Source organism: Salmo trutta, chromosome 2, assembly GCF_901001165.1.
Source record: "Salmo trutta chromosome 2, fSalTru1.1, whole genome shotgun sequence".
In the NCBI taxonomy this organism is placed as follows: domain Eukaryota; kingdom Metazoa; phylum Chordata; class Actinopteri; order Salmoniformes; family Salmonidae; genus Salmo; species Salmo trutta.
Genome location: NC_042958.1, coordinates 35,444,377 through 35,468,978, shown reverse-complemented (window position 1 = coordinate 35,468,978; position 24,602 = coordinate 35,444,377). Strand labels below are relative to the sequence as shown.

Sequence of the window (24,602 nt, the reverse complement as noted above, 5' to 3'; positions counted from 1 at the left end):
GGGGAGAGAGGGAAAGAGATGGAGAGAAGTAAAGAGGAAAAGAGATGGAGAGATGGAGAGAGGAAAAGAGAGAGAGAGGAAAAGAGAGAGAGGGAAAGAGATGGAGAGAGGAACAGATGAAAAGAGATGGAGAGGGAAACAGATGGAAAGATGAAAAGAGATGGAGAGAGGAAAATAGGAAAAAAGATGGAGAGAGGGAAAGAGATGGAGAGATGAAAAGAGATGGAGAGAGGAACAGAGGAAAAGAGATGGAGAGAGGAAAAGAGAGAGAGAGGAAAAGAGAGAGAGGGAAAGAGATGGAGAGAGGAACAGAGGAAAAGAGAGAGGAAAAGAGATGGAGAGGGAAAGAGATGGAGAGAGGAACAGAGGAAAAGAGAGAGGAAAAGAGATGGAGAGGGAAAGAGATGGAGAGGGAAAGAGATGGAGAGAGGGAAAGATGAAAAGAGATGGAGAGAGGAAAATAGGAAAAAAATGGAGAGAGGGAAAGAGATGGAGAGATGAAAAGAGATGGAGAGAGGAAAAGAGGAAAAGAGATGAGATGAAAAGAGGTGGAGAGAGGAAAAGACAGGTAGACAGCAGAGACTAAGATATAAAAAAAGGGTGAGATGGAGAAAAAAACTGCAAGAGCAATAGGTACACTGAACAAAAATATAAATATAATATAACATGTAAATTGTTGTTCCAATGTTTCATGAGCTGAAATAAAAGATCCAAGAAATGGTCCATACGCACAAAAAGCTTATCTGTAAAATGTTGTGCACAAATTTGTTTACGTCCCTGTTAGTGAGCATGTATTCTTTGCCAAGATAATCCATGCACCTGACAGGTGTGGCATATCAAGAAGTTGATTAAACAGAATTATCGTTACACAGGTGTACCTTGTGCTGGGGACAATAAAAGGCCACTCTAAAATGTGCAGTTTTGTCACACAACACAAGTTTTGAGGGAGCGTGGAATTGGAATGCTGACCCAGGAATGTCCACCAGAGCTGTTGCCAGAGAATTTAATGTTAATTTCTCAACCACGTAGTTTTAGAGAATTTGGCAGTCTGTCCAACTGGCCTCTCAACTGCAGACCACGTGTAACCACGCCAGCCCAGAACCTCCACATCCGGCTTCTTCAACTGCGCGATTATCTGAGACCAACCACCCAGACAGCTGATGAAACTGTGGGTTTGCACAAACTAAGAATTACTGCACAAACGGTCAGAAACCGTCTCAGGAAAGGATCTTGACCTGACTGCAGTTCGGCGTCGTAACAGACTTCAGTGGGCAAATGCTCACCTTCCATGGCCACTGGCACGCTGGAGTATCGGATGAATCCCGGTTTCAACTGTACCAGGCAGATGGCAGACAGCGTGTATGGCGTTGTGTGGGTGAGTGGTTTGGTGATGTCAACATTGTGAACAGAGTAGTGGCGCTGGGGTTATGGTATGGGCAGGCATGAGCTATGAACAACAAACACAATTGCATTTTATCAATGGCAATTTGAATGCACAGAGATACTGTGACGAAATCCTGAGGCCCATTGTCGTGCCATTCATCCGCCACCATCACCTCATGTCGCAAGGATCTGTACACACAATTCCTGGAAGCTGAAAATGTCCCAGTTCTTCCATGGCCTGCATACTCACAAGACACGTCACTCATTGAGCATGTTTGGGATGCTCTGGATTGACGTGTACGACAGCGTGTTCCAGTTCCAGACAATATCCAGCAACTTCACACAGCCATTGAAGAGGAGTGGGAAAACATTCCACAGGCCACAATCAACAGCCTGATCAACTGTATGTGAAGGAGATGTCGTGCTGTATGAGGTAAATGGTGGTCACACCAGATACTGACTGGTTTTCTGATCCACTCCCCTACCTTTTTTTAAGGTATCTGTGACCAACAGATGCATATCTGTATTCACAGTCAAGTGAAATCAATAGATTAGGGCCTAATTAATTTATTTGAATTGACCGATTTCCTTATATGAACTGTAACTCAGTAAAATAATTTGAAATTGCGTATATATTTTTGTTCAGTGTAGTTAGCAGTAATACAGAGCCGTGAAAGAAGATTAAATTACATTTGAAAACGTTATTGTCCATTACTTTTGCACAGAAGAGAAGGTAGAAGTGTGACAAACCGACTCAGTGCAACGTCTGCCTTTCTCTCGCTTGCTCTCTCTGCTTTCATTTCCCTGCAAAGCAATGGCGTGTTTGTCTGTCAGTCTGTCGAAGTGTTCCTCATACTGCACTGTCACACCACTGTGACAGCACACGCAGATGTGGCATTAGAGGTCTACTGCCTCACTGTCACACACACACACACAGACAGATCCCTCTGAAGCTGTCACTGAGATACACTGAGCTCCTACTCTGTCACTGTGTGACTGGGTGTTTTTTATTCTGCTAGTCTGCTCCTCTCTAGTTGGCATTTCTAGCCTTCTGTTATGATTATCCTTGTTCTGACTAACGAGTTCCTCTACTGACATTCCCCTTTGAGTAGATAAGAATTGTGAAATTAGAGATTCTGCTGTCTCCACACTCAACACAAGTATAGTGCCTTGCAAAAGTATTTACCCCCCTTGGCATTTTTCCTATTTTGTTGCATTACAACCTGTAATTTAAATGGATTTTTATTTGGATTTCGTGTAATGGACATACACAAAATAGTCCAAATTGGTGAAGTGAAATTTAAAAAATGCTAAAAAATAAAAACGTAAAAGTGATGCGTGCATATGTATTCACCCCCTTTGCTATGAAGCCCCTAAATAAGATCTGGTAATACCAATTACCTTCAGAAGTCACTTAATTAGTTAAATAAAGTCCACCTGTGTGCAATCTAAGTGTCACATGATCTGTCACATGATCTTAGTATTTATACACCTGTTCTGAAAGACCCCAAGTCTGCAACACCACTAAGCAAGGGGCACCATGAAGACCAAGGACCTCACCAAACAGGTCAGAGACAAGGTTGTGGAGAAGTACAGATCAGGGTTGGGTTATAAAAAAAGATCAGAAACTTTGAACATCCCACGGAGCACCATTAAGTCCATTATTAAAAAATAGAAAGAATATGGCAGCACAACAAACCTGCCAAGAGAGGTCCGCCCACCAAAACTCACGGACCAGGCAAGGAGGGCATAAATCAGAGAGGCAACAAAGAGACCAAAGATAACCCTGAAGGAGCTGCAAAGCTCCACAATGGAGATTGGAGTATCTGTCCATAGGACCACTTTAAACCGTACACTCCACAGAGCTGGGCTTTACGGAAGAGTGGCCATAAAAAAGCCATTGCTCAAAGAAAAAAATAAGCAAGTTTGGTGTTCTTCAAAAGGCATGTAGGAGATTCCCCAAACATATGGAAGAAGGTACTCTGGTCAGATGAGACTAACATTGAGCTTTTTGGCCATCAAGGAAAATGCTATGTCTGGTGCAAACCCAACACCTCACATCACCCCGAGATTAACATCCCCACAGTGAAGCATGGTGGTGGCAACGTCATGCTTTGGGGATGTTTTTCATTGGCAGGGACTGGGAAACTGGTCAGAATTGAAGGAATGATGGATGGCGCTAAATACAGGGAAATTCTTGAGGGAAACCTGTTTCAGTCTTCCAGAGATTTGAGACTGGGACGGAGGTTCACCTTCCAGCAGGACAATGACCCTAACCATACTGCTAAAGCAACACTCGAGTGGTTTAAGGGGAAACATTTAAATGTCTTGGAATAGCCTAGTCAAAGACCTGACCTCAATCCAATTGCGAATCTGTGGTATGACTTAAAGATTGAAACAGCAGAGCCATCCAACTTGAAGGAGCTAGAGCAGTTTTGCCTTGAAGAACGGGCAAAAATCCCAGTGGCTAGATGTGCCAAGCTTATTGAGACATACCCCAAGAGACTTGCAGCTGTAATTGCTGCAAAAGGTGTCTCTACAAAGTATTGACTTGGGGGGGTGAATAGTTATGCACACTTAAGTTTTCCGTTTTTTTGCCTTATTTCTTATTTGTTTCACAAGAAAAAATATTTTGCATCTTCAAAGTGGTAGGCATGTTGTGTAATTCAAATGATACAAACCTCCCCAAAATCGATTTGAATTCCAGGTTGTAAGGCAGCAGAGTAGGAAAAATGCCAAGGGGGGTGAATACTTTCGCAAGCCACTGTATACCTTGACTTCCACACATTGATTGATTGTTGTTCATGTTAAGCTTCTTGTCAATTCATTTAGGGGTTGGGTGAAGATAAGAATGTTGTATTCTAAGAGCAAATACTAACAGATTATCTTGATTTTTGCTCAGTGTGTGATATAATTTGGTATCATTTGTTACTTTTGAAAACAGAACATCTCTATGGGTCCGAACATTCTAACTGGCATCCTTGTGTGTTGAGTGTAAACTGGGACTCGCAGTTAGGACAACTAATTTCATAGTTCCTTTCAGTTCTATTAAATGGTCTAGTGCAGTGCTTCCCAAACTGGGTCCTGCCCCTCCCCCGAGTGCACATTTTCTTACCTGCCCTAGCACTACACGGCTGATATAGTTAAAGCTTGATGATGAGTTAGTTTTGCTAGGCAAAACCAAAACTGTCTCCCAGGGGGGCCCCAGGACTGAGTTTGGGAAACCCTGGTCTAATGGGTTGTGCTTTGCGGTTCCCTGCTGGATATAGTGTGTAATTCTGTTTATGCGTGCCAAATGCCACCCATTCCCTATTGAGTGCACTACTTTTTACCAGGGCCCTACACTGTGTAGGGATTAGGTTGCCATTTGGGATGCATCCTTTGTATAATAATCTCCCTGGATGTGAAGCTGATGGTTTGTTTTCTCTCGTTGGGCAGACGGAACACATTCCTCCATACGACGTTGTGCCTTCCATGCGACCTGTGGTCCTGGTTGGACCGTCACTGAAGGGCTATGAGGTAACAGAATTGGTATAAATTGCTGTACGGTTTTTATAAGCGGTTATTACTGACACTACCACTACTACACTCACAAGGACATTCTATTTAGATCACAATGGTCGCATTCCACTACTTATTTTGCCAGATCTTACATCACCTGAATAGGCATTTTACCTATCAGCTAACCACATCATATGTTATAGCAATCTGTCAGTCAATGACACAGTTGATGACGTGGCACAAAACCATTGGTTGATGCATGCAATGTCTAAGCAGTGGAATGTGACCTACTTGTTAAAGGGATAGTTCACCCAAATGTTTAAATTACATATTGGTTTCCTTACCCTGTAAGCAGTCTATGGACAAGGTCTGACAGCAATCCAATGAGGTGGTTAAGTTTCCCTGGCACTGTTTCCAAATATTAATGTTTTAGCATTTGTGGCACAAATCCCGTTCAAGTCATGGGACTGATATTATAATTTTTTTCACGCATCATGTCCAAATCATTCGAAAGTAACTACAATTTTTTTGTGAAGCTCAACAATGTCACTTATATATGATTTGGAAAATGCTAATATCGGTCCCATGACTTCAATGGGACTTGTGCAAGCTGCTGCCAGGGAAACGAAACGAAACGATGGATTGCTGTCATACCTTGTCCATAGACTGTTTACAGGGTAAGGAAACCAATGTGTAACATTCCCAAACTACCCAGGTTTTCCAGAAAGCCTGTTTGGAGGATTCTGGATGTCCTGCTTATTCCTTCCCGTTTCCATGAATCTGCCAAATGGGATTTCTGGAAAACCTAGACATTTTGGAAAATGAATTTTGCCTCCCTTCTACTTGCACCACTACTCAACTCACTAATACATACTGTTTACACTAACTACAATTCTACTACTAGTTTACATTGTGGACACATGGATACAATGACAGAGTTGAGCTTTGTCTCTGTGCATTAGTGGGAGGCAGACAGGGGCAGGGGTATCTGGAACCTGGTGAGAACAGGACACACTATGCTGAGGAGGATCACAGTTATTTACAAGGAAAAGGCTGAAGTGCCTTCAGTCGATACTGAAATAACAATCTGTGCTGTGGGGCTCCCTTTTTCAGCAACAAAGAGGTTGCTTTGATTCACCCACCCATGCACACACACATATTGTCTGTTTTCATGATGGCGATTCCTAAAATGTTCACTATGGTTTTTATTGTCCCATTTGGTTTCAGGTGACAGATATGATGCAAAAAGCATTGTTTGACTTTTTGAAACACAGATTTGAGGGAAGGTAAGTTGAGCTGTCCCTGATTTCCTTTCTTCCCTCCCTCTTTCTCGCTATCTCTGTATCCTTGTTCAGTATGCTTTGCCTGAGTCCTATAGGCTGGTATTTAGTCATCCCTGGAGTTTTTTATTTTATTCATCCATTATTTTACCAGGTAAGTTGACTGAGAACACGTTCTCATTTACAGAAACGACCTGGGGAATAGTTACAGGGGAAAGGAGGGGGATGAATGAACCAATTGTGAACTGGGGATTATTAGGTGACCGTGATGGTTTGAGGGCCAGATTGGGAATTTAGCCAGGACACCGGGGTTAACACCTCTACTCTTACGATAAGTGCCATGGGATCTTTAATGACCTCAGAGAGTCAGGACACCCGTTTTAACGTCCCATCCGAAAGATGTTTTGCAGAGGGAGTGTGTAACAAGTTTGTTTGGCCTGGAGATGTGTGCTAGCTGCTACTTTAAATAGGCCCTCTCCATGTCCTTAATAGGCTATAGTGGGCCCTAGTGCAGTGCAGGGTTCTCCTCAGCTCCTCTCCTCTCCGGCTGTCTGGCCACTTTCCCATCCACAGTAGAGAAATTATTTTACAAAACATAGGATCATTAGCATATACTATGCATTGTTTTATATCCCTGTCAAAGTGCAACCCTTTTGATAACCAACAGTGAGTTTTACAAAGCATACTCTCACCACTCTCTTCCCTCTTCTACCAAACCTTGCTTAGAAATCACAAAACTCTCCCCTCTTCATTATGGACTGTGATTTTGCTGCTATGCCTTTTTGTTTCTATTCTGAACTTTTTCCAAGTGTTAAATATTTCATTGATAAGGCTGTTTCAGAAATCAGAGCGCACACTAGTCTCTCGGTGACCAGTTATTTTCTCTCTGCCTTCCTATCAGAATATCAATCACTCGAGTCACTGCAGACATCTCTCTTGCCAAACGCTCCGTCCTCAACAACCCTAGTAAACACGCCATCATCGAGCGATCCAACACACGCTCCAACCTTGGTAAGTTTGGAAGTATGAGGCTGGGAAACCTCTGTGCTCTTCTAGAGCCCATTATATGTAGAGAGACTAATTCATTGCATAGAGACAAGGGAAAGAGTAAAAGATGAAAGAATGTCTTCGGATGTTTCCCAAAAGGCACCCTATTCCCTATATAGTGGACTACTTTTGACCATGGCCCAAAGGGCTCTAGTCAAAAGTAGTGCATTATATAGGGAATAGGGTGCATTTTGGGCGTAACCTTGGAGATTTATAATGCAGACCTACAGATGTTGGAAGGCAAAGAATGACCTGGCCAGGCCTGTGATTAAAAATGTTTGCCTTTTGGACGAAAGAGAGAGAAAGAAAGGAGAGACTAGATACCTGCTACCAGATAACAAGGTAAAGAACACAGCTGATTTAACCAGGCTTGAGTTACAAGCTGCGATAATGAAACATGACCTCACTGTGGTGGCCGGAGAGCCAACGAAACTACGGAAGTCATGTAGCTAATCTTTGTGTTGGATCGCCGTGGTGCTCTGTAACATTACTCGTGGTTGCGTCCCCAATGGCACACTATTCACTTCATAGGGCACTACTTTTGACCAGAGACGTATGGGCCCGGGTCAAAAGTAGTGTACTTTATAGGGAGTAGGCTGCCATGTGGGATGCAACCTGGTGTGCCTGTTGCTCCATTACACTCTTAGAAAAAAGGTGCTATCTAGAAAACTAAAACGGTTCTAGGAGAACCGTTTTTGGTTCCAGGTGGAATCCTTTTTTCTAAGAGAGTAGTTATGGGATAAACCCACTCATCTTTAAAGATACATTAGCACTGGGACACACTCAAAACACTGCACAACTTTAATCTTTGTGCTCCTCTTTTGACTAAAAGCTTTTTAACTTGAAGCCAATGCAATTGTATAATTATTTTGTCACTTCAGGGATCGAAGTATTGAAATTGTATCTGTTTAATTAGTTGATATTGTAACGTTAGCTACTAGCTAGATAGCTTGCTTGCTTTCCAGGCTCCTGGGTTCACATCTCGTCTGAGCAGCCCAACTATGGCACAAGTTGGCTAGCTAGCTAACTCGTTGTGTCAACATTGACCCTCAGCATACTTCTTCTGTCCCCTCGTTGTCATGATCATCGTTGTAATCATACTCAGACCAAGGCGCAGCGTACGTAGAGTTCCACATCTTTATTAAATGAAACTCACAAAAACAATAAAGCGCAACGAACACGTGGCGCTATGGCATGGTCACAGGCAACTCCACATAAACAAGATCCCACAAACACAGGTGCGAAAAATAACTACTTAAATATGATCCCCAATTAGTGACAACGATTACCAGCTGCCTCTAATTGGGAATCATACAAATCGCCAACATAGAAATAGTAACCTAGAACCCCACATATAGAAATAATAAACTAGAATACCCCCCAGTCACGCCCTGACCTACTTCACCATAGAGAAACAATGGCTCTTAGCCTGATTTATTCTCACTTTCTGGCAATTGTATAATTCAAAAAAAATTACCTATTGAAATGCAAGCAGCAGGTGATTAGACCAGTTACAGAAAGTATTACAATACCTTACCAACATGATTGTAATACAATCATCAGATTAACCTACTGGACGTCCTTAGCACAAACAAACAAGAATATGAAACAAAGATTCACTTTATTTTACATGATGATATAATGGCGAATGAATGGCACATTGTTAAATGTCGTAGCTGCCGGCTGTCTGTGTTTACATTTCTCTCAGTTCAATCACCAAAGACAGCTATATTAGAGGGAGAGAGGTTACAAGAGAAAAGGCTGGGGGGACTAGGTGGAGGTTCAGATCTCATGGAGAGTTACCCTCCTGTAGCTTATCAATCAAATAGTTATTAGAATCAGGTGCACTAGATTAGGGTTGGAGAAAAACCTACAAGACGCTAACTCTCCAGGGGAGCCCTGCATCAGATCATGCTGGATCTTGTGTCGAGGCTGTTGATTCCATCTCGATCTGGTACTCCAGCCCTCGGGGGTCTGATTGGTGTCACACTTTGTGGTGTCACACAATATCCCATAATGACAAAGTAAAAACATGTTTTTAGAAATGTTTGCTAATGTATTGAAAATGAAATACAGAAATATCTAATTTACATAAATATTCACACCTCTGAATCAGCACTTTGTAGAAGCACTTCTGGCGGCGATTACAGCTTTGAGTCATCTTGGGTATGTCTGTATCAGCTTTGCACATTTGGATTTGGGGATTTTCTCCCTTTCAGATTTTCTCAAGCTCTGTTAAGTTAAATGGGGAGCGGTGGTGAACAGCAATCTTCAAGTCTTTCCACAGATTTCAGAAGTCAGAAGTCTCTGTTTTGGCTGGGCCACTCAAGGACTTTCACATTCTTGTTCTGAAGCCATTCCAGCATTGTTTTGGCTGTATGTTTGGGGTCATTGTCCTGTTGGAACGTACATTTTCGCTCCCCAGTCTAAGGTTCTTTGCACTCTGCAGCAGGTTCTCATCAAGGATTTGCCTGGATTTGGCTCCATTCATTGTTCCCTATATCCTTACCAGTCTCCCAGTCCCTGCCACTGAAAAGCATCCCCATAGCATGATGCTGCCACCACCATGCTTCATGGTAGGGATGGTGTTAGACGAGTGATGAGCTGTGCCTGGTTTTCTCCAGATAGTGCTTAACATTTAGGCTAAAGAGTTAAATTTTTGTCTCATCAGATCATAGAATCTTTTGATTTATGATCTCAGAGTCTTTCACGTGCCTTTTTGCAAACTCCAGATGTACTGTCATGTGCCTTTTTCTCAGGAGTGCCTTCCGTCTGACCACTCTCCCATAAAGCCCAGATTGGTAAAGTGCTTTTGAGACTGTTGTCCTTCTGGCAGGTTCTCCCATCTCAGCCAAGGAACTCTGCAGTTCTGTCAGAGTGGTCACCTCCCTGACCAAGGTCCTTCTTGCCCGGTTGCTCATTTTGGTCGGAAGCCTGGGCCAGCTCTAGTCGAAGTCTGCGTAGTTCCATATATTTTCCATTTCCCAAGGATGGAGACCACTGAGCTCTTGGAATCAGAGTGTGCAAAGCTGTCATCAAGGCAAAGGGTGGCTACTTTGAAGAATCTCAAATATAAAATTTATTTTGATTTGTTTAACACGTTTTTGGATACTACATAATTCCATATGTGTTATTTCATAGTTTGTTTTCACAATTATTCTACAATGTAAAAAGTTGTAAAATAATTAAGAAAAACCCTTGAATGAGTAGGTGTGTCCAAATTTTGACTGGTACTGTATGTGTGGAATTATTTTGTATTTAGAATGGCCCACAAAAAAACCCATGTCATCCACAGCCTGCACTCGAATAGCGAATGGAGGTTATGCGCTGTTACGTTTGTAATATGCCAGGTAGGCTACATAGTTTTTAAAGCGGATTAATGTGCTTTATTTTTAAGAATTGAGCAATAAATATAGCAGCACGAGAAAGCTGGGACCCGCTTTTAAATAGTGGCTAGTCAAAACTCTGTTTTCACATGCAATTGCACAATGACTGGGACTACAATAACTAATGTTTCCCTAGGCTCTGTTGGCTATGGGCTCTCCAACCGTGTTCAAGGGGTCTTGGGCCTATAGGCTATGTTTGAAGTTATTTGTCCACGTTAGTTGTGATACAAACCTTATCAAAACATACAGTATAGGCCTATGGGCTACGCAATATGATGCATGTGACTAGGATTTGAAAAAAAAGCATTGTCACGCCCTGACCTTAGAGAGCCTTTTTTATTCTCTATTTTGTTAGGTCAGGGTGTGACTTGGGTGGGCATATCTATGTTTCTATTTCTTTGTCAGCCTAGTATGGTTCCCAATCAGAGGCAGCTGTTTATCTTTGTCTCTGATTGGGGATCATACTTAGGCAGCCCTTTTTCCCCACCTGTGATTGTGGGATCTTGTTTGTGTGTAGTTTCTTTCTGCACTGCATGTAGCTTTACGTTCGTTTTTGTATTGTGTTGTTTTTCCCGGTGTCATTGTTAATAAAAGAAAATGTATGCCTACGATGCTGCACCTTGGTCTCATTCAAATGACGAGCGTAACATCCATACGCTGTTTCTTGCCTAAGATTGTACACGCTGGGCATCATTCACACGTGATAATATTCTGACCATTCAGACTATTCTCAATTTAATCTTGTCTACATATACTAAATAAAATATGTATGAAATTGGTTTGGATTTAGAATGGGCCATTATCATGCACCTGTCGGAACAGGGGCAGGGTAAAAAAATACATGTCATCTATAGGCACTTGAATAGCAAATGGAGGATGATTTTCCCCCAGTTCATTTTCATACCAGCCAGGTAGGCTACTCCGGTTGTAAATATATGTAAAGTTGAGAAATAAATAATGTAGGCTTAGCCCGCAGAAAGCTGGTGGATCCTCTTTTTAATAGAGGCCATCAAAATTCTGTTTTCTCACACAATTCATAGCATAGCCTATAGAAATGTTGAGCAACAGGAACACATTTTATTCTATGATTCAGCCAACTATGAGGAGCTGGCTGTCGCTGCGCAACAGGTGATCTTATTCCGCTCAAACTCTGAATGCCAGGGCTCTCATGAACTGATTAATTTGCTTTTCGATTGCATTTGCATTGATGTCAGTGATTGGAGGGAAAATAAAGTGCTGAGTACCAGGCCATTAGCGACTGGCCGCTAGCAACTTTGGTTGGGCTATTTGTCCCTGCTGGTCATCTATGAACGTTTGACCATGTTAAAGAACAATCTGGCCTAGGGTTGACCCCAATTAGTTGACAGGTCGATTGTTTGGTCGTTAGGCTGTTGGTCGACCGAGATTGTTTTAGTCGAGCAGTAACAAATATTTTGCATCCATCTCAGTGAACTAATTAATCCACTGTGGAGGCTAAAAGCCAATTTCTATGCTTGATTCGAAAATGTGGTCGGAGGATCCATGGAGGGTGTGACGCAATTGCTGAGCCTCCAGGGATACGCAGAGGCCAATTCAAGCTCCCAAACCATATTGCCATGCGCCTCCCAAATGTAACAATGCGGGGGGCGCTGTATAGCTCTGCATTGAGATGATTGGTTGACGGTAGGTGGGGGCGGTACATCCTGTATAAACACAAACTCACTTCTTTGACAACGGCTCTGCACTGCTCTGCGACAGCACAAGAATGTATGACCTGACTTCTGCATGGCCAATGCAGACGTCGGATTGATCATGCGCCCGGATGCACAATGCACTTCTCCCTCCAAAATGTGCTCTCTTCCACCATAACTTTATTGTGTGAATTGTTTGCTTTGATTGTTAGTGTATATCAATTCCCCATTACATACACTACCGTTCAAAAGTTTGGGGTCACTTAGAAATGTCCTTGTTTTTGAAAGAAAAGCACATTTTTTGTCCATTAAAATAACATCAAATTGATCAGAAATACAGTGTAGACATTGTTAATATTGTAAATGACTATTGTAGCTGGAAACGGCAGATTTTTAATGGAATATCTACATAGGCGTACAGAGGCCCATTATCAGCAACCATCACTCCTGTGTTCCAATGGCACATTGTGTTAGCTAATCCAAGTTTATAATTTTAAAAGGCTAATTGATCATTAGAAAACCCTTTTGCAATTATGTTAGCACAGCTGAAAACTGTTGTCCTGATTAAAGAAGCAATAAAACTGGCCTTCTTTAGACTAGTTGAGTATCTGGAGCATCAGCATTTGTGGGTTCGATTACAGGCTCAAAATGGCCAGAAACAAAGAACTTTCTTCTGAAACTCGTCAGTCTATTCTTGTTCTGAGAAATGAAAGCTATTCCATGTGAGAAATTGGCAAGAAACGGAAGATCTCATACAACGCTGTTTACATGAAATAGTACCCGCAAAACACCAGTCTCAACGTCAACATCCCACTGCTGGCTTGCTTCTGAAGCTAAGCAGGGTTGGTCCTGGTCAGTCACTGGATGGGAGACCAGATGCTGCTGGAACTGGTGTTGGAGGGCCAGTAGGAGGTACTCTTTCCTCTGGTCTAAAAAATATCCCAATTCCCCAGGGCAGTGATTGACACTGCCCTGTGTAGGGTGCTGTCTTTCGGATGGGACATTAAATGGGTGTCCTGACTCTCTGAGGTCATTAAAGATCCCATTGCACTTAGCGTAAGAGTAGGGGTGTTAACCCCGGTGTCCTGGCTAAATTCCCAATCTGGCCCTCATACCATCACGGCCACCTAATCATCCCCAGCTTAGAATTGGCTCATTCGTCCCCCTCCTCTCCCCTGAAACTATTCCCCAGGTCGTTGCTGTAAATGAGAATGTGTTCTCAGTCAACTTACCTGGTAAATAAATAAACAGTGAAGAGGTGACTCTGGCATCCTGGCCTTCAAGGCAGAGTTGCAAAGAAAAAGCCATATCTCAGACTGGCCAATAAAAATAAAAGATTAAAATGGGGAAAAGAACACAGACACTGGACAGAGGAAGATTTGAAAAAAGTCTTATGGACAGATGAATCTAAGTTTGAGGTGTTCGGATCACAAAGAAGAACATTCGTGAGACGCAGAACAAATTTAAAGATGGTGGAGGAGTGCTTCCCTGTGGCTCAATTGGTAGAGCATGGTGTTTGCAGCGCCAGCATGGTGTGTGCAACGCCAGGGTTGTGGGTTCGATTCCCACGGGGGGCCAGTACAAAAAAATTAAAAATAAATGCATGAAATAAAATGTATGCATTCACTACTGTAAGTCGCTCTGGATAAGAGCGTCTGCTAAATGACTAAAATGTAAAATGTAAATGCTTGATGCCATCTGTCAAGCATGGTGGAGGAAATGTGATGGTCTGGGGTTTGTTGGTGGTGGTAAAGTGGGAGATTTGTACAGGGTAAAAGGGATCTTGAAGAAGGAAGGCTATCACTCCAATTTGCAATGCCATGCCATACCCTGTTGACGGTGCTTAATTGGAGCCAATTTCCTCCTACAACAGGACAATGACCCAAAACACAGCTCCAAACTATGCAAGAATTATTTAGGGGAAAAGCAGTCAGCTGGTATTCTGTCTATAATGGAGTGGCCGGCACAGTCACCGGATCTCAACCCTATTGAGCTGTTGTGGCAGCATCTTGACCGTATGGTACGTGAAAAGTGCCCATCAAGCCAATCCAATTTGTGGGAGGTGCTTCAGGAAGCATGGAGTGAAATCTCTTCAGATTACCTCAACAAATCAACAGCTAGAATGCCAAAGGTCTGCAAGGCTGTAATTGCTGCAAATGGAGGATTCTTTGACGAAAGCAAAGTTTGAAGGACACAATTATTATTTCAATTAAAAGTCATTATTTATAACCATGTCAACGTCTTGACTATATTTCCTACTCATTTTGCAACTCATTTCATGTATGTTTTCTTGGAAAACAAGGACATTTCAAAGTGACCCCAAACTTTTGAACGGCAGTGTATATCACCAGTAGTTAATTTACCGTTAATTCCTAATCTACAACGTTTGTTACTTTAGTTACGGTAATTTATTTTAATGCATTCAATATTATTATTCCAGTCTTCCCATTCTCATTGTTGGAGTGGACACATTGTTTGCAGAGTGCACAACCTATGCTACACTTGTGAGAAACATGTTTTGGTTTATTAAATTCCATTTACGAGTTTTGTCAATTTAGTCATTGTCTTTTGTTTGGAGCACTCCTGTCAATGTTGAGTAAGGACGCACACACATAGAAGTAGGCCTATGGGCAAATGTAGGAATATACAGTGCATTTGGAAAGTATTCAGACCCCTTGACCTTTTCCACATTTTGTTACAGCCTTCTAAAATGAATACAATTATTTTTTTTCCCTCATCAATTTTTTATTTTATTTAACCTTTAAGTAAGCAAGTCAGTTAAGAACAAATTCTTATTTACAATGACGGCCTAGAAACAGTGGGTTAACTGCCTTGTTCAGGGCCAGAGTGACAGATGTTTACCTTAGCTCGGGGATTCGATCTAGCAACCTTTCGGTTACTGGCCCCACGCTCTAACCACTAGGCTACCTGCCACCCAATCTACACACAATACTCCACAATGATAAAGCAAAAACAGGTAGACATTTTTGCAAATTAAATACATTTTAAAAACTGAAATATCACATTTACATATGTATTCAGACCCTTTACTCAGTACTTTGTTGAAGCACCTTTGGTAGTAATTCTTCTTGGGTATGACACTACAAGCTTGGCACAACTGTATTTGGGTAGTTTTTCCCATTCTTATCTGCAGATCCTCTCAAGCTATGTCATGTTGGATGGGGAGCGTTGCTGCACAGCTATTTTCAGGTCTCTCCAGAGATGTTCAAGTCCGGGCTCAGGCTGGTCCACTCAAGGACGTTAAGAGACTTTTCCCAAAGCCACTCCTGCGTGGCTGTGTGCTTAGGGTCGTTGTCCTGTTGGAAGGTGAACCATTGTTCCAGTCTGAGGTCCTGAGCACTCTGGGGCAGGTTTTTATCAAGGATCTCTCTGGACTTTGCTCTGTTCATCTTTCCCTCGATCCTGACTAGTTTCCCAGTCCCAATCTTCGTTTCATCAGACCAGAAACTCCACTTGGAGTTTGCCTTTTGGCACTGTGTCTTTTACTAAGGAGTGGCTTCCTTCTGGCCACTCTACCATAAAGGCCTGATTGGTGGAGTGCTGCATAGATGCTTGTCCTCCTGTAAGGTTTTCCCATCTCCACAGAAGAACTCTGGAGCTCTGTCAGAGTGACCATCAGGTTCTTGGTCACCTCCCTGACCAAGGCCCTTTTCCCCCAATTGCTCAGTTTGGCCAGGTGTCCAGCTCTAGGAATAGTCTTGGTGGTTCCAAAATTCTTCCATTTAATAATGGATGGAGGCCAATGTGTTCTTGGGGACCTTCAATGCTGCAGAAATGGTTTGGTATACTTCCCCAGATCTGTCCCTCGACACAATCCTGTCTCCGAGCTCTATGGACAATTCCTTCGACCTCATGGCTTGGTTTTTGCTCTGACATGCACTGTCAACTGTGGGACCTTAAATAGGCAGGTGTGAGCCTTTCTAAATCATGTCCAATCAATTGAATTTACCACAGGTGGACTCCAATCAAGTTGTAGAAACATCTTAAAGATGATCAATGGAAACAGGATGGACCTGAGCTCAATTATGTGTCTCATAGCAAATGTAAATAAGGGCTGTTTTTTTATTTTTAATACATTTTCTAACATTTCTAAAAACCTGTTTTCGCTTTGTCATTGTGGGGTATTGTGTGTAGATTGATGAGGGGGAAAAAATTATTGTATCCATTTTAGAAGAAGGCTGTAACTTAACAAAATGTGGAAAAAGTGAAGGGGTCTTGATACTTTTCGAATGCACTCTAAATGAGCCCTTTTGGGAATTTAAGAGCACTTGGAGGCCACGGAATGAGTGTTGTATGGCATTGAAGCTCATTTGGAGGTTTGTTAACACAGGGTCCAAAGAAGGGCCAGATGTATACAGAATTGTGTCGTCTGCGTAGAGGTGGATCAAGGAATCACCTGCAGCAAGAGCGAAATCGTTGATATATACAGAGAAAAGAGTCAGCCCGAGAATTTAACCCTGTGGTACTCCCATAGAGACTGCCTGAGGTCTGGACAACAGGCCCTCTGATTTGACACACTGAACTCTATCTGAGAAGTAGTTGGTGAACCAGGCGAGGCAGTCATTTGAGAAACCAAGGCTGTCTGCCGATAAGAATACAGTGATTGAGTCGAAGCCATGGCCGGGTCGATGAAGACAGCTGCACAGTACTGTCTTTTATCGATGGCGGTTAGGATATCTAAATGAATAAAGAAACAAACACATGCTTCACTGTTTCATCAACCATACACTCCGTGCACAAGCCGTTCACATGCTTGTCAACCAGATGTAATGATGAGTTCAATGTACAGTGTCCAAGATGCAACCAAGCAAACACAACCTCTTCCTTCCTAATCTGACCCATCACTCTTGGTCCACCAAGTTTGGAGTAGTCTAGCAGTAGTCAAGCTGCTTATGCTGAAAATCCTTGTTAGTACATAGGTCAAATTAGCTTTTGAATTTCCTTTTTTTGGGGGAAAAGCTAATATTTCACTTAAATGTTTTATTTATTTCCATTGTCTTGCTAATCTCTCCTTCTCTCACTGCCGCCTAACTGAAGGGTAGAATGGAAGTAGATCTAGGGTTTTACTTTCGTTCTCGCTCTCTCTCTCTCTGTCTGTGACTCGTCTGTCCCTCCCTCTGCCCCTCTCGTTCTCTCTTAGTAGCTGAAGTGCAGAGTGAGATAGAGCGTATCTTTGAACTGGCCCGAACCTTACAGCTGGTGGTTCTGGACGCAGACACCATCAACCACCCGGCCCAACTGGGCAAGACATCCCTGGCTCCTATCATCGTCTATGTCAAGATCTCCTCTCCTAAGGTGAGGCCAAGCAATGCAAAAAATGGCAACTTACATTTCCATTCCACAAAATGCACTTTGGTAGTTTAAACTTGACATGTCAAACTGAATTGCAGTGTACTAGTGTACAGTGTGCCCAGGTGTATTACATGGTTCATATTCTAATACTAACTTTTATTTTCTAGTAATGTATTCAGCCGACCTTCCATCTCACACATAGTAATATTATGTGTAATTGTGTAAAGGTAGATGCAGGCCAGGAGAACACTGGTAAATGGTCCAGTGTGAATGAGCCCTTTTGGGTGAGTGAGTGACAGATTGATGAAGTAAACAGAGCTGAAGTGAAAGTCTCCTGAGTAGCGAAGTAGTCTCCAACTGGTTTATGGAGGTCTATGGATGTCCCTGATGCACTGGGGAGCAACTGATGTATGGATGTCTTGTCACTGCTCACATCACATTTTTCTAACTGAACGGTGTCCTGTTCGGGTTATTAAATACGGCCTGTCAGCGCTGACTACTCCGCTCATCTGAATGGGAGAGAGTGAAGTGCGTGAGGCGACTGATTCATCACGCTGACCTTCAGCCTTAGTGTAAATAACACCCATGATTCAAATATCCTTAAAAAAACGCTGGCATTTGAGTAAGATAGAAAGGGAAAGAAGGCGTAGCTGAAGGAATGTGAATTATGGCTCTAAATCAAAGTGTCGGCAGTCTGAATCACACCTCGATGGGATAAACCAGGGTCTATTTTACTCCTTTTATCAACTACTGCTGCTGTGAATCAGTAAAATCACAGTTCTACTTTAGTGCTGATGTTTGGTTCAAGTTCCCACGTTGCTGCTACATCGGAGTTGACTTTCTTACAGTGCTGATGATGCTGTGATGTGTTGAAGTTGACTTAGTTTCAGTGCCGACAACACTTCCATCTGATGGAGTTGACTTTCGTTGTGGTGTTGACCTGCTTTCACGCTATGGAGTTGACTCTGTCACGGCGTTGACAACGCTTTAATGGGATCGAGTTGACTTTGTTATGGTGCTGATGGCGCCATGCCTCTCATGTCCCTCTTTCATATGTCCCACAGGTCCTGCAGAGGCTCATCAAGTCCAGAGGGAAGTCCCAGGCTAAGCACCTCAACGTCCAGATGGTTGCCGCAGACAAACTGGCCCAATGCCCTGCCGTGAGTATAGCCACACCACCTGAACGGAGATCACTGTTACCTGGATAACACCCACCACATACCACATCTAATACATCCTGGACATTTCGTTATACTGTTTCTGTATGCAGATTGAAGATTTGTGTTTCCGTGCATCCAGCCTCTATTGATACTGTAAAGGAGAGTATCGAGGGCTGAATCCTAACTTGCGAACTCACACTGAAAAGACACACTCGAGTTACTTGAAGTCTTATGTGTATTGCCACTGATGTGCGTGGAGGTTTTGAGTCGTGTGCGTATGTCTCCCGGTAGGATTCTGCCTTTATATTAATAATACTGTTGCGGAATGCTTCAGAAAGACTCATATCTCCTGCCAATTCTATTTCCGTCCTTCTGTGATCTTCTTGGATATTCTTTTAGAATATGAGTGCAATCATTACAGGCTTGTGGAAAATCTGCCCTAATGTACATCCAATAGCATCAAATCAAATGTTATTTGTCACGTGCGTCAAATACAACAGGTGTCGACCTTACCGTGAAATACTTACATACAAACCCTTAACCAACAATACAGTTCAAGAAATAGTGTTAAGAAAATATTTACTAAATAGACTGAAGTGAAAAAAATTAATATGAGAAAAAAAGTAACAAGAAAATGACAATAATGAGGCTACATACAGGGGGTGGCGGTCGAGTCAATGTGCAGGGGTACAGGTTAGTCGAGGTAATTTGTAAAGTGACTATGCATAGATAATAAACAGCGAGTAGCATCAGTGCAGCAGTGTAAAAACAAGGGGGGGTCAATGTAAAAACAAGGGGGGGGTCAATGTCTGGGTGGCTTTTGATTAATTAGTCTTATGGCTTGGGAGTAGAAGCTGTTAAGGAGCCTTTTGGTCCTAGACTTGGCACTCCGGTACTGCTTGCCATGCTGTAGCAGAGAGAACAGTCTATGACTTGGGTGACTGGAGTCTTTGAAACATTTTTGGGCGTTCCTCTGACATCGCCTAGTACATAGGTCGTGGATGTCAGGAAGCTTGGCCTCAGTGATGTACTGGGCCGTACGCACTACCCTCTGTAGCGCCATTGCATCCCTAGTGGGATTTAGCTTTTAACAGTCTCACTGATCAGAAAATTCTTGCCAATTAATATTTAATGCTATTAAATGTTTTTTTTTGTTTTTTACATTTTTTGTCTAACTTTCTTAATCCGAGAAGCAGGTCAGTTTCTTGCTGAACTAATTTGGAAGTTATTCCCAAAGAATCCCGAAGTCTGTCCTTTCTTTATCACTAAGAAAAAGTAGATCCACTGTTTTAAAATTGCTATGATGCTATTCTTCGCCCATACATTGCACATACACATGCTGTTTTTCAGCCCTTAAAACACTAACAATTTAGTTTTTTCCTATCCTCCTTTCTCCCTCTCTTTAACTGTTTTCAGTCATTAAAACACTAACAATTTAGTTTTTTCCTATCCTCCTCTCTTTATCTCTCTGTTTTGGGCACATAAAACACTAACAATACACTCTTAGAAAAAAGGGCTCCAAAAGGGTTCTTTGGCTGTCCCATAGGAGAGCTATTTTTGGTTCCAGGTAGAACGCTTTTGGGTTCTACCTGGAACGCTTTTGGAACCAAAAAGGGTTCTTCAAAGAGTTATTTTATGGGGACAGCCAAGGAACCCTTTTAGGTTCTAGATTGCATCTTTTTTTTCTAAGAGTGTACTGTTTTCCCCTCCTCCCTCCCTCTGTTTATCTCTCTCTTTATCTCTCATATAGGAGATGTTTGACATCATCCTGGATGAGAACCAACTGGAGGATGCATGTGAGCACATGGCTGATTACCTGGAGGCCTACTGGAAGAGCACCCACCCCGCCAGCTGCAACCCCCCCAACCCGCTGCTGGCCACAGCCGCCCTGCCCTCCAGCCCCGCTCCCGTCTCCAGCATGCAGGTACAGGTGCTGACCAGGCTTTAGGCCAACATGGGCAGCCTGCTCCAGGGCCCAGCCAGGGAGAGCAGGGAGACCAGTTGCTCACTGGCCATGAGCAGCCTGTACTGCCACTGAGTCAGAGTCATGACACACTGACCACGGTAGGAAAGAGCAGGGCAGAGAGAGAGAGTAATAGGAAAGAGAGACATGACTGGTGGTGGGCCTGCTAACCATGACTAGTCAAGATCATTAAGTCTGGAAAGTACGCTGACAACTCAGGAGCTTGTCATTTGAATTGGTTTAACATGGTGGGTTGCTATAATGAATTCCTTTGAAATAACTAATACTTACAGGCAAATGAATGAATAGGGTGATCATGATGTGTTTTGCATTATGCACATTTGTCAGTTTGAAAATAATGATCTATTTGAAGGTTCTGTATTTAACGTTGAGCAGCGAACAATTCGTTTAGGTAATTTGATTGATTCAGATCTGTTTCAGTTGTATTTAAAATGTCCACGTCTTTCCCCATCCATTGCTCCCCATTGGGAAATGTAAGACTGAAACTCCTGACAATGAAAGTCCTTTTGAAACTCTTGAAAATGCTGATGAAAATGCTTCTGGTGAGTGAGGTTAACATGTCTGTGATTGTGGTGAGTGAGATACTCCGTCATAAGAGCTGTGTGGACTTCAGGGTTGCGTCTCAAATGGCACCCCATTCCCTATATGGTGCACTACTATAGACCATTGCCCATAGGGCTCTGGTCAGAAGTAGTACACTAAATAAGAAATAGGGTGCCATTTGGGACTCGGACCAAGTGTTAGTATTCCATGGGGATTCGGCCTTGGTTCTGGAGACTTAAAATAATAAACCAGGCCAAATTAATCTGAAAGCAAACGGATATGAGGATTTTTAGGGAAACTGTATTCTCCAGGACCATAGTCAACCTTCAATGGTTGGTTGATAACCTATATTCAAGCTTTGAGTGTGCAGTGCACATGTGTGTATGTGTACAAGTGTACCGTTTGAATTTCATGCATGTGGGTTTGCGTGTGTGTGAATTTGAAATATTGTCTGGAAGGGGTTGAAATGATTGTTTGATTTGCATGTGTTTGAGGGTGTGTGTTTGTCTTTTTTATTCTGCATATGCGTGTTGGTGTATCTAACTGTACTAACAGGCGTGTTGTGTTGCTAACCCCAGGGCAGCGGGGCAGAGGAGAAAGCAGGGGACAAGCCAGGACAAGGTGGGGAGAGGAAGGGCTCCAGAGAGGACCACCACCAGCACCACCATCACCACCACCACAGCCAGCATCAGAGCCAGGAGCAGCCAGATGGGGAGGGGGAGGAGGAGGAGGAGGAGAGGGAGGAGAGGGAGGAGGAGGAGGAGGAGGAGAGGCCCCTAAGGACAGAGTCTTCCAGGAGACCCCAGCACATCCACCACCGCTCCTCCTCCCAGCGAACTGAGCAGCACCACAACCACCACCACCATCATCATGGTGGTGGTGGTGGTGGCCGGGGCAAGGGTCTCTCCCGGGGGGAGACACAGGACTCAGAGACCCCCGAGAGCCGGGAGAGCAGAGAAAGCAGAGACTCAGCGTACATAGAGCCCCTGTCTCAGCTCCTACACCAGGAGGAGGAGGATGATTTTGGAGAGGAGTATGACGAGGAGGGGCTTGGAGAGGGGGGGCACCCCCAGCAGCAGCAGCAGGGGCGCTACGAGGCCCAGCCCCAACCCAGGGACCATCATCATCACCACCACCATCACCGCGCCGGTGAGGAGGCAGGCCACGGCACAACAGGACACCACCGTTCTAAGGAGCGTAACGAGCAGGACCACAACGAGCGCAACAAGCCGCGCGGTCACCACCACCATCAACGACCGGCCCGCAACCACCACCACCAGTGCTATGACCGGGACAGGGAGGGGAATGTGGCCCCCAAAAAGAGGGGTGACACAGAGGACTGGGCCAGAGACCCCTATATTCACCAGTGACAGCCTAGCCCCAAGACCCCAACACCCCACACACTGAGACAGTGGTAGGACTCACCCCCCCCTCTCTGAAACCGTTCTGTTGTCCCATCTTGCTGCTACACCCGTTTATGTATGCTTCCTTTGTAAAGGCCGTTGCATCCTTAGCAATGGCAGTATTTTTATTATATATAGTAAATAAATATATATATATATATATATGTGTGTGTGTGTGTGTGTGTGTGTGTGTGTGTGTATGTGTGTGTGTGTGTATCGATACATAGACATTGTCGTTTATGTGTGGATATGCGTGGATCTTCTCAAATATGCATATTTTAAACCTGTGTTTGATGAAGCATGACACAACAGCAGAATTATCTTCTGTACTGAGCTGTGCTTTCTGTGACTAGCATTTAAAAAAAGTATTTCAATATTTGTCAGGGTTTTTTATTTATTTTTTGTATGCTGCCACTTAAAGAAGAATTTGTTCAATCAGACTACTGTTAGCAATGACTGAGAATTGGGAAACCAGGTAACTGGGTTAAATGCTATATATTTGCAATTGTTTTTGTTTAATTTAATTGTTCCTGTTTTCTTGCTTGCGTTTCAAAAAATTCTGCATTGTTCATTTTCGTTGTTTGGTCCTCTGATGTTGATGCTGCCTCTCCATTGGGCACACCTTAGTCTGGCCTTACAAGACAAAACAAATAGTGACATGACATTACAGTACTGTTGTTCAATTTATAAAGGGTCCAGAAACATTTTGTAACATTGATACACACTCTGTTTAGCACTTTTAGTACAACATACTGTAGACTGATTCACATTGTTGGTGTCAGATGTACAACTATTTTATATTTTAGAGTATAGTTATCGGGTAAAATCAATCCACTTTATTCCATGATGGTATGTCTTTTTAAGTGTAACCCTTTTTAAGGACAGTTCCATGCACTTAGTACAGTCCAATTAGCTATAAATGTGCATTATGAGGTACCCCAAAAATATTTCCTTGAATTATATTTATTTTGATATCTAATTGAAAATCTATCACAACCACTGAGTGAAATCAACTGGATGCTAAAGGTTAGCCTTTCTGCTAGGCTATGGTGCTCAAGAACAGTTGTAGTAACCTAGTTATAACATAGCTCCAGTCCAGGGCGTTACATGTGGCTTTCTAACACTGAGCCTCAGTGTCAGCAAGCCCCACATAACACACTGGACAAGAGCTAGTTATAAGGTTTGCATTGATGATGAGGTTAGGGCTGAGTCCTTACTTGAGGAAATGTGTCTGATTTAGGTGAATGTCTGAGTTATAAGAATTAGATCCCTAGTGAGGTTTCTTAGTTCAGGCTGCCCTCTGTAAGGAGGTTAGGGGTATGTGCCCCAAATGTCACCCTGCTCCCTATATATAGTGCATTACTTTTGACCAGGGCCCACAGAGATCTACTCAAAAGTAGTGCACTATTTAGGGAATAGGGTACAATTTGAGATGCATCGGAGGTCACATACTCTGGCCCTCTGTTTACATTACCACCAACCAGCCAGTCCCCTAGAACATCTTTCAGTTTATGGTTTTATTTTTGCCTAAAATATTATGATTATCCATTTATATGCTACTTTAGTAGCACTACACATTTTTAAGAGTGTACATTTGTATGTACATATGTATAAATACAAAAAATAAACTTGGCAACAAAGAATTGATGTACAAGAAAATCAATTGGTCTTGGATCTATTTGAAATATTTTTCATGAAATGCTGTTTCTTACACAGCTGTGCTGTCTGTGTTTACTGTCTGTGTGTGTGTGTCTAAAAGTAACTGCTCCCTCTGAGAATGACATTCGTAGCTGACGTTAGTACTCTGACCAGGAATGTTTTATTTTTATAAATGTTTTATTAAACTTGTATTTAATCAAGGGAGCCCATTGACACCATAGTTTCATTTTCAATGGTGCCCTCAGGACAACAAATTCAACACGAAAATGCCAA

General features: G+C 42.8%; 1 protein-coding gene across 1 annotated transcript in view; it reads left to right on the top strand.

Moving 5' to 3' along the window:
* Window positions 1-24,329, top strand: part of LOC115154461 (voltage-dependent L-type calcium channel subunit beta-2) — a 141,852-nt gene extending 117,523 nt beyond the window's left edge. The window contains exons 8-14 of the mRNA XM_029700718.1: window positions 4,822-4,902; window positions 6,112-6,170; window positions 7,066-7,175; window positions 17,429-17,583; window positions 18,645-18,740; window positions 20,491-20,664; window positions 21,846-24,329. Coding sequence (XP_029556578.1) covers window positions 4,822-4,902; window positions 6,112-6,170; window positions 7,066-7,175; window positions 17,429-17,583; window positions 18,645-18,740; window positions 20,491-20,664; window positions 21,846-22,637 — 1,467 coding nt within the window. The 3' untranslated portion in view covers window positions 22,638-24,329. The remainder of the gene's footprint in view (window positions 1-4,821; window positions 4,903-6,111; window positions 6,171-7,065; window positions 7,176-17,428; window positions 17,584-18,644; window positions 18,741-20,490; window positions 20,665-21,845) is intronic.
* Window positions 24,330-24,602: the final 273 nt, after the last annotated feature.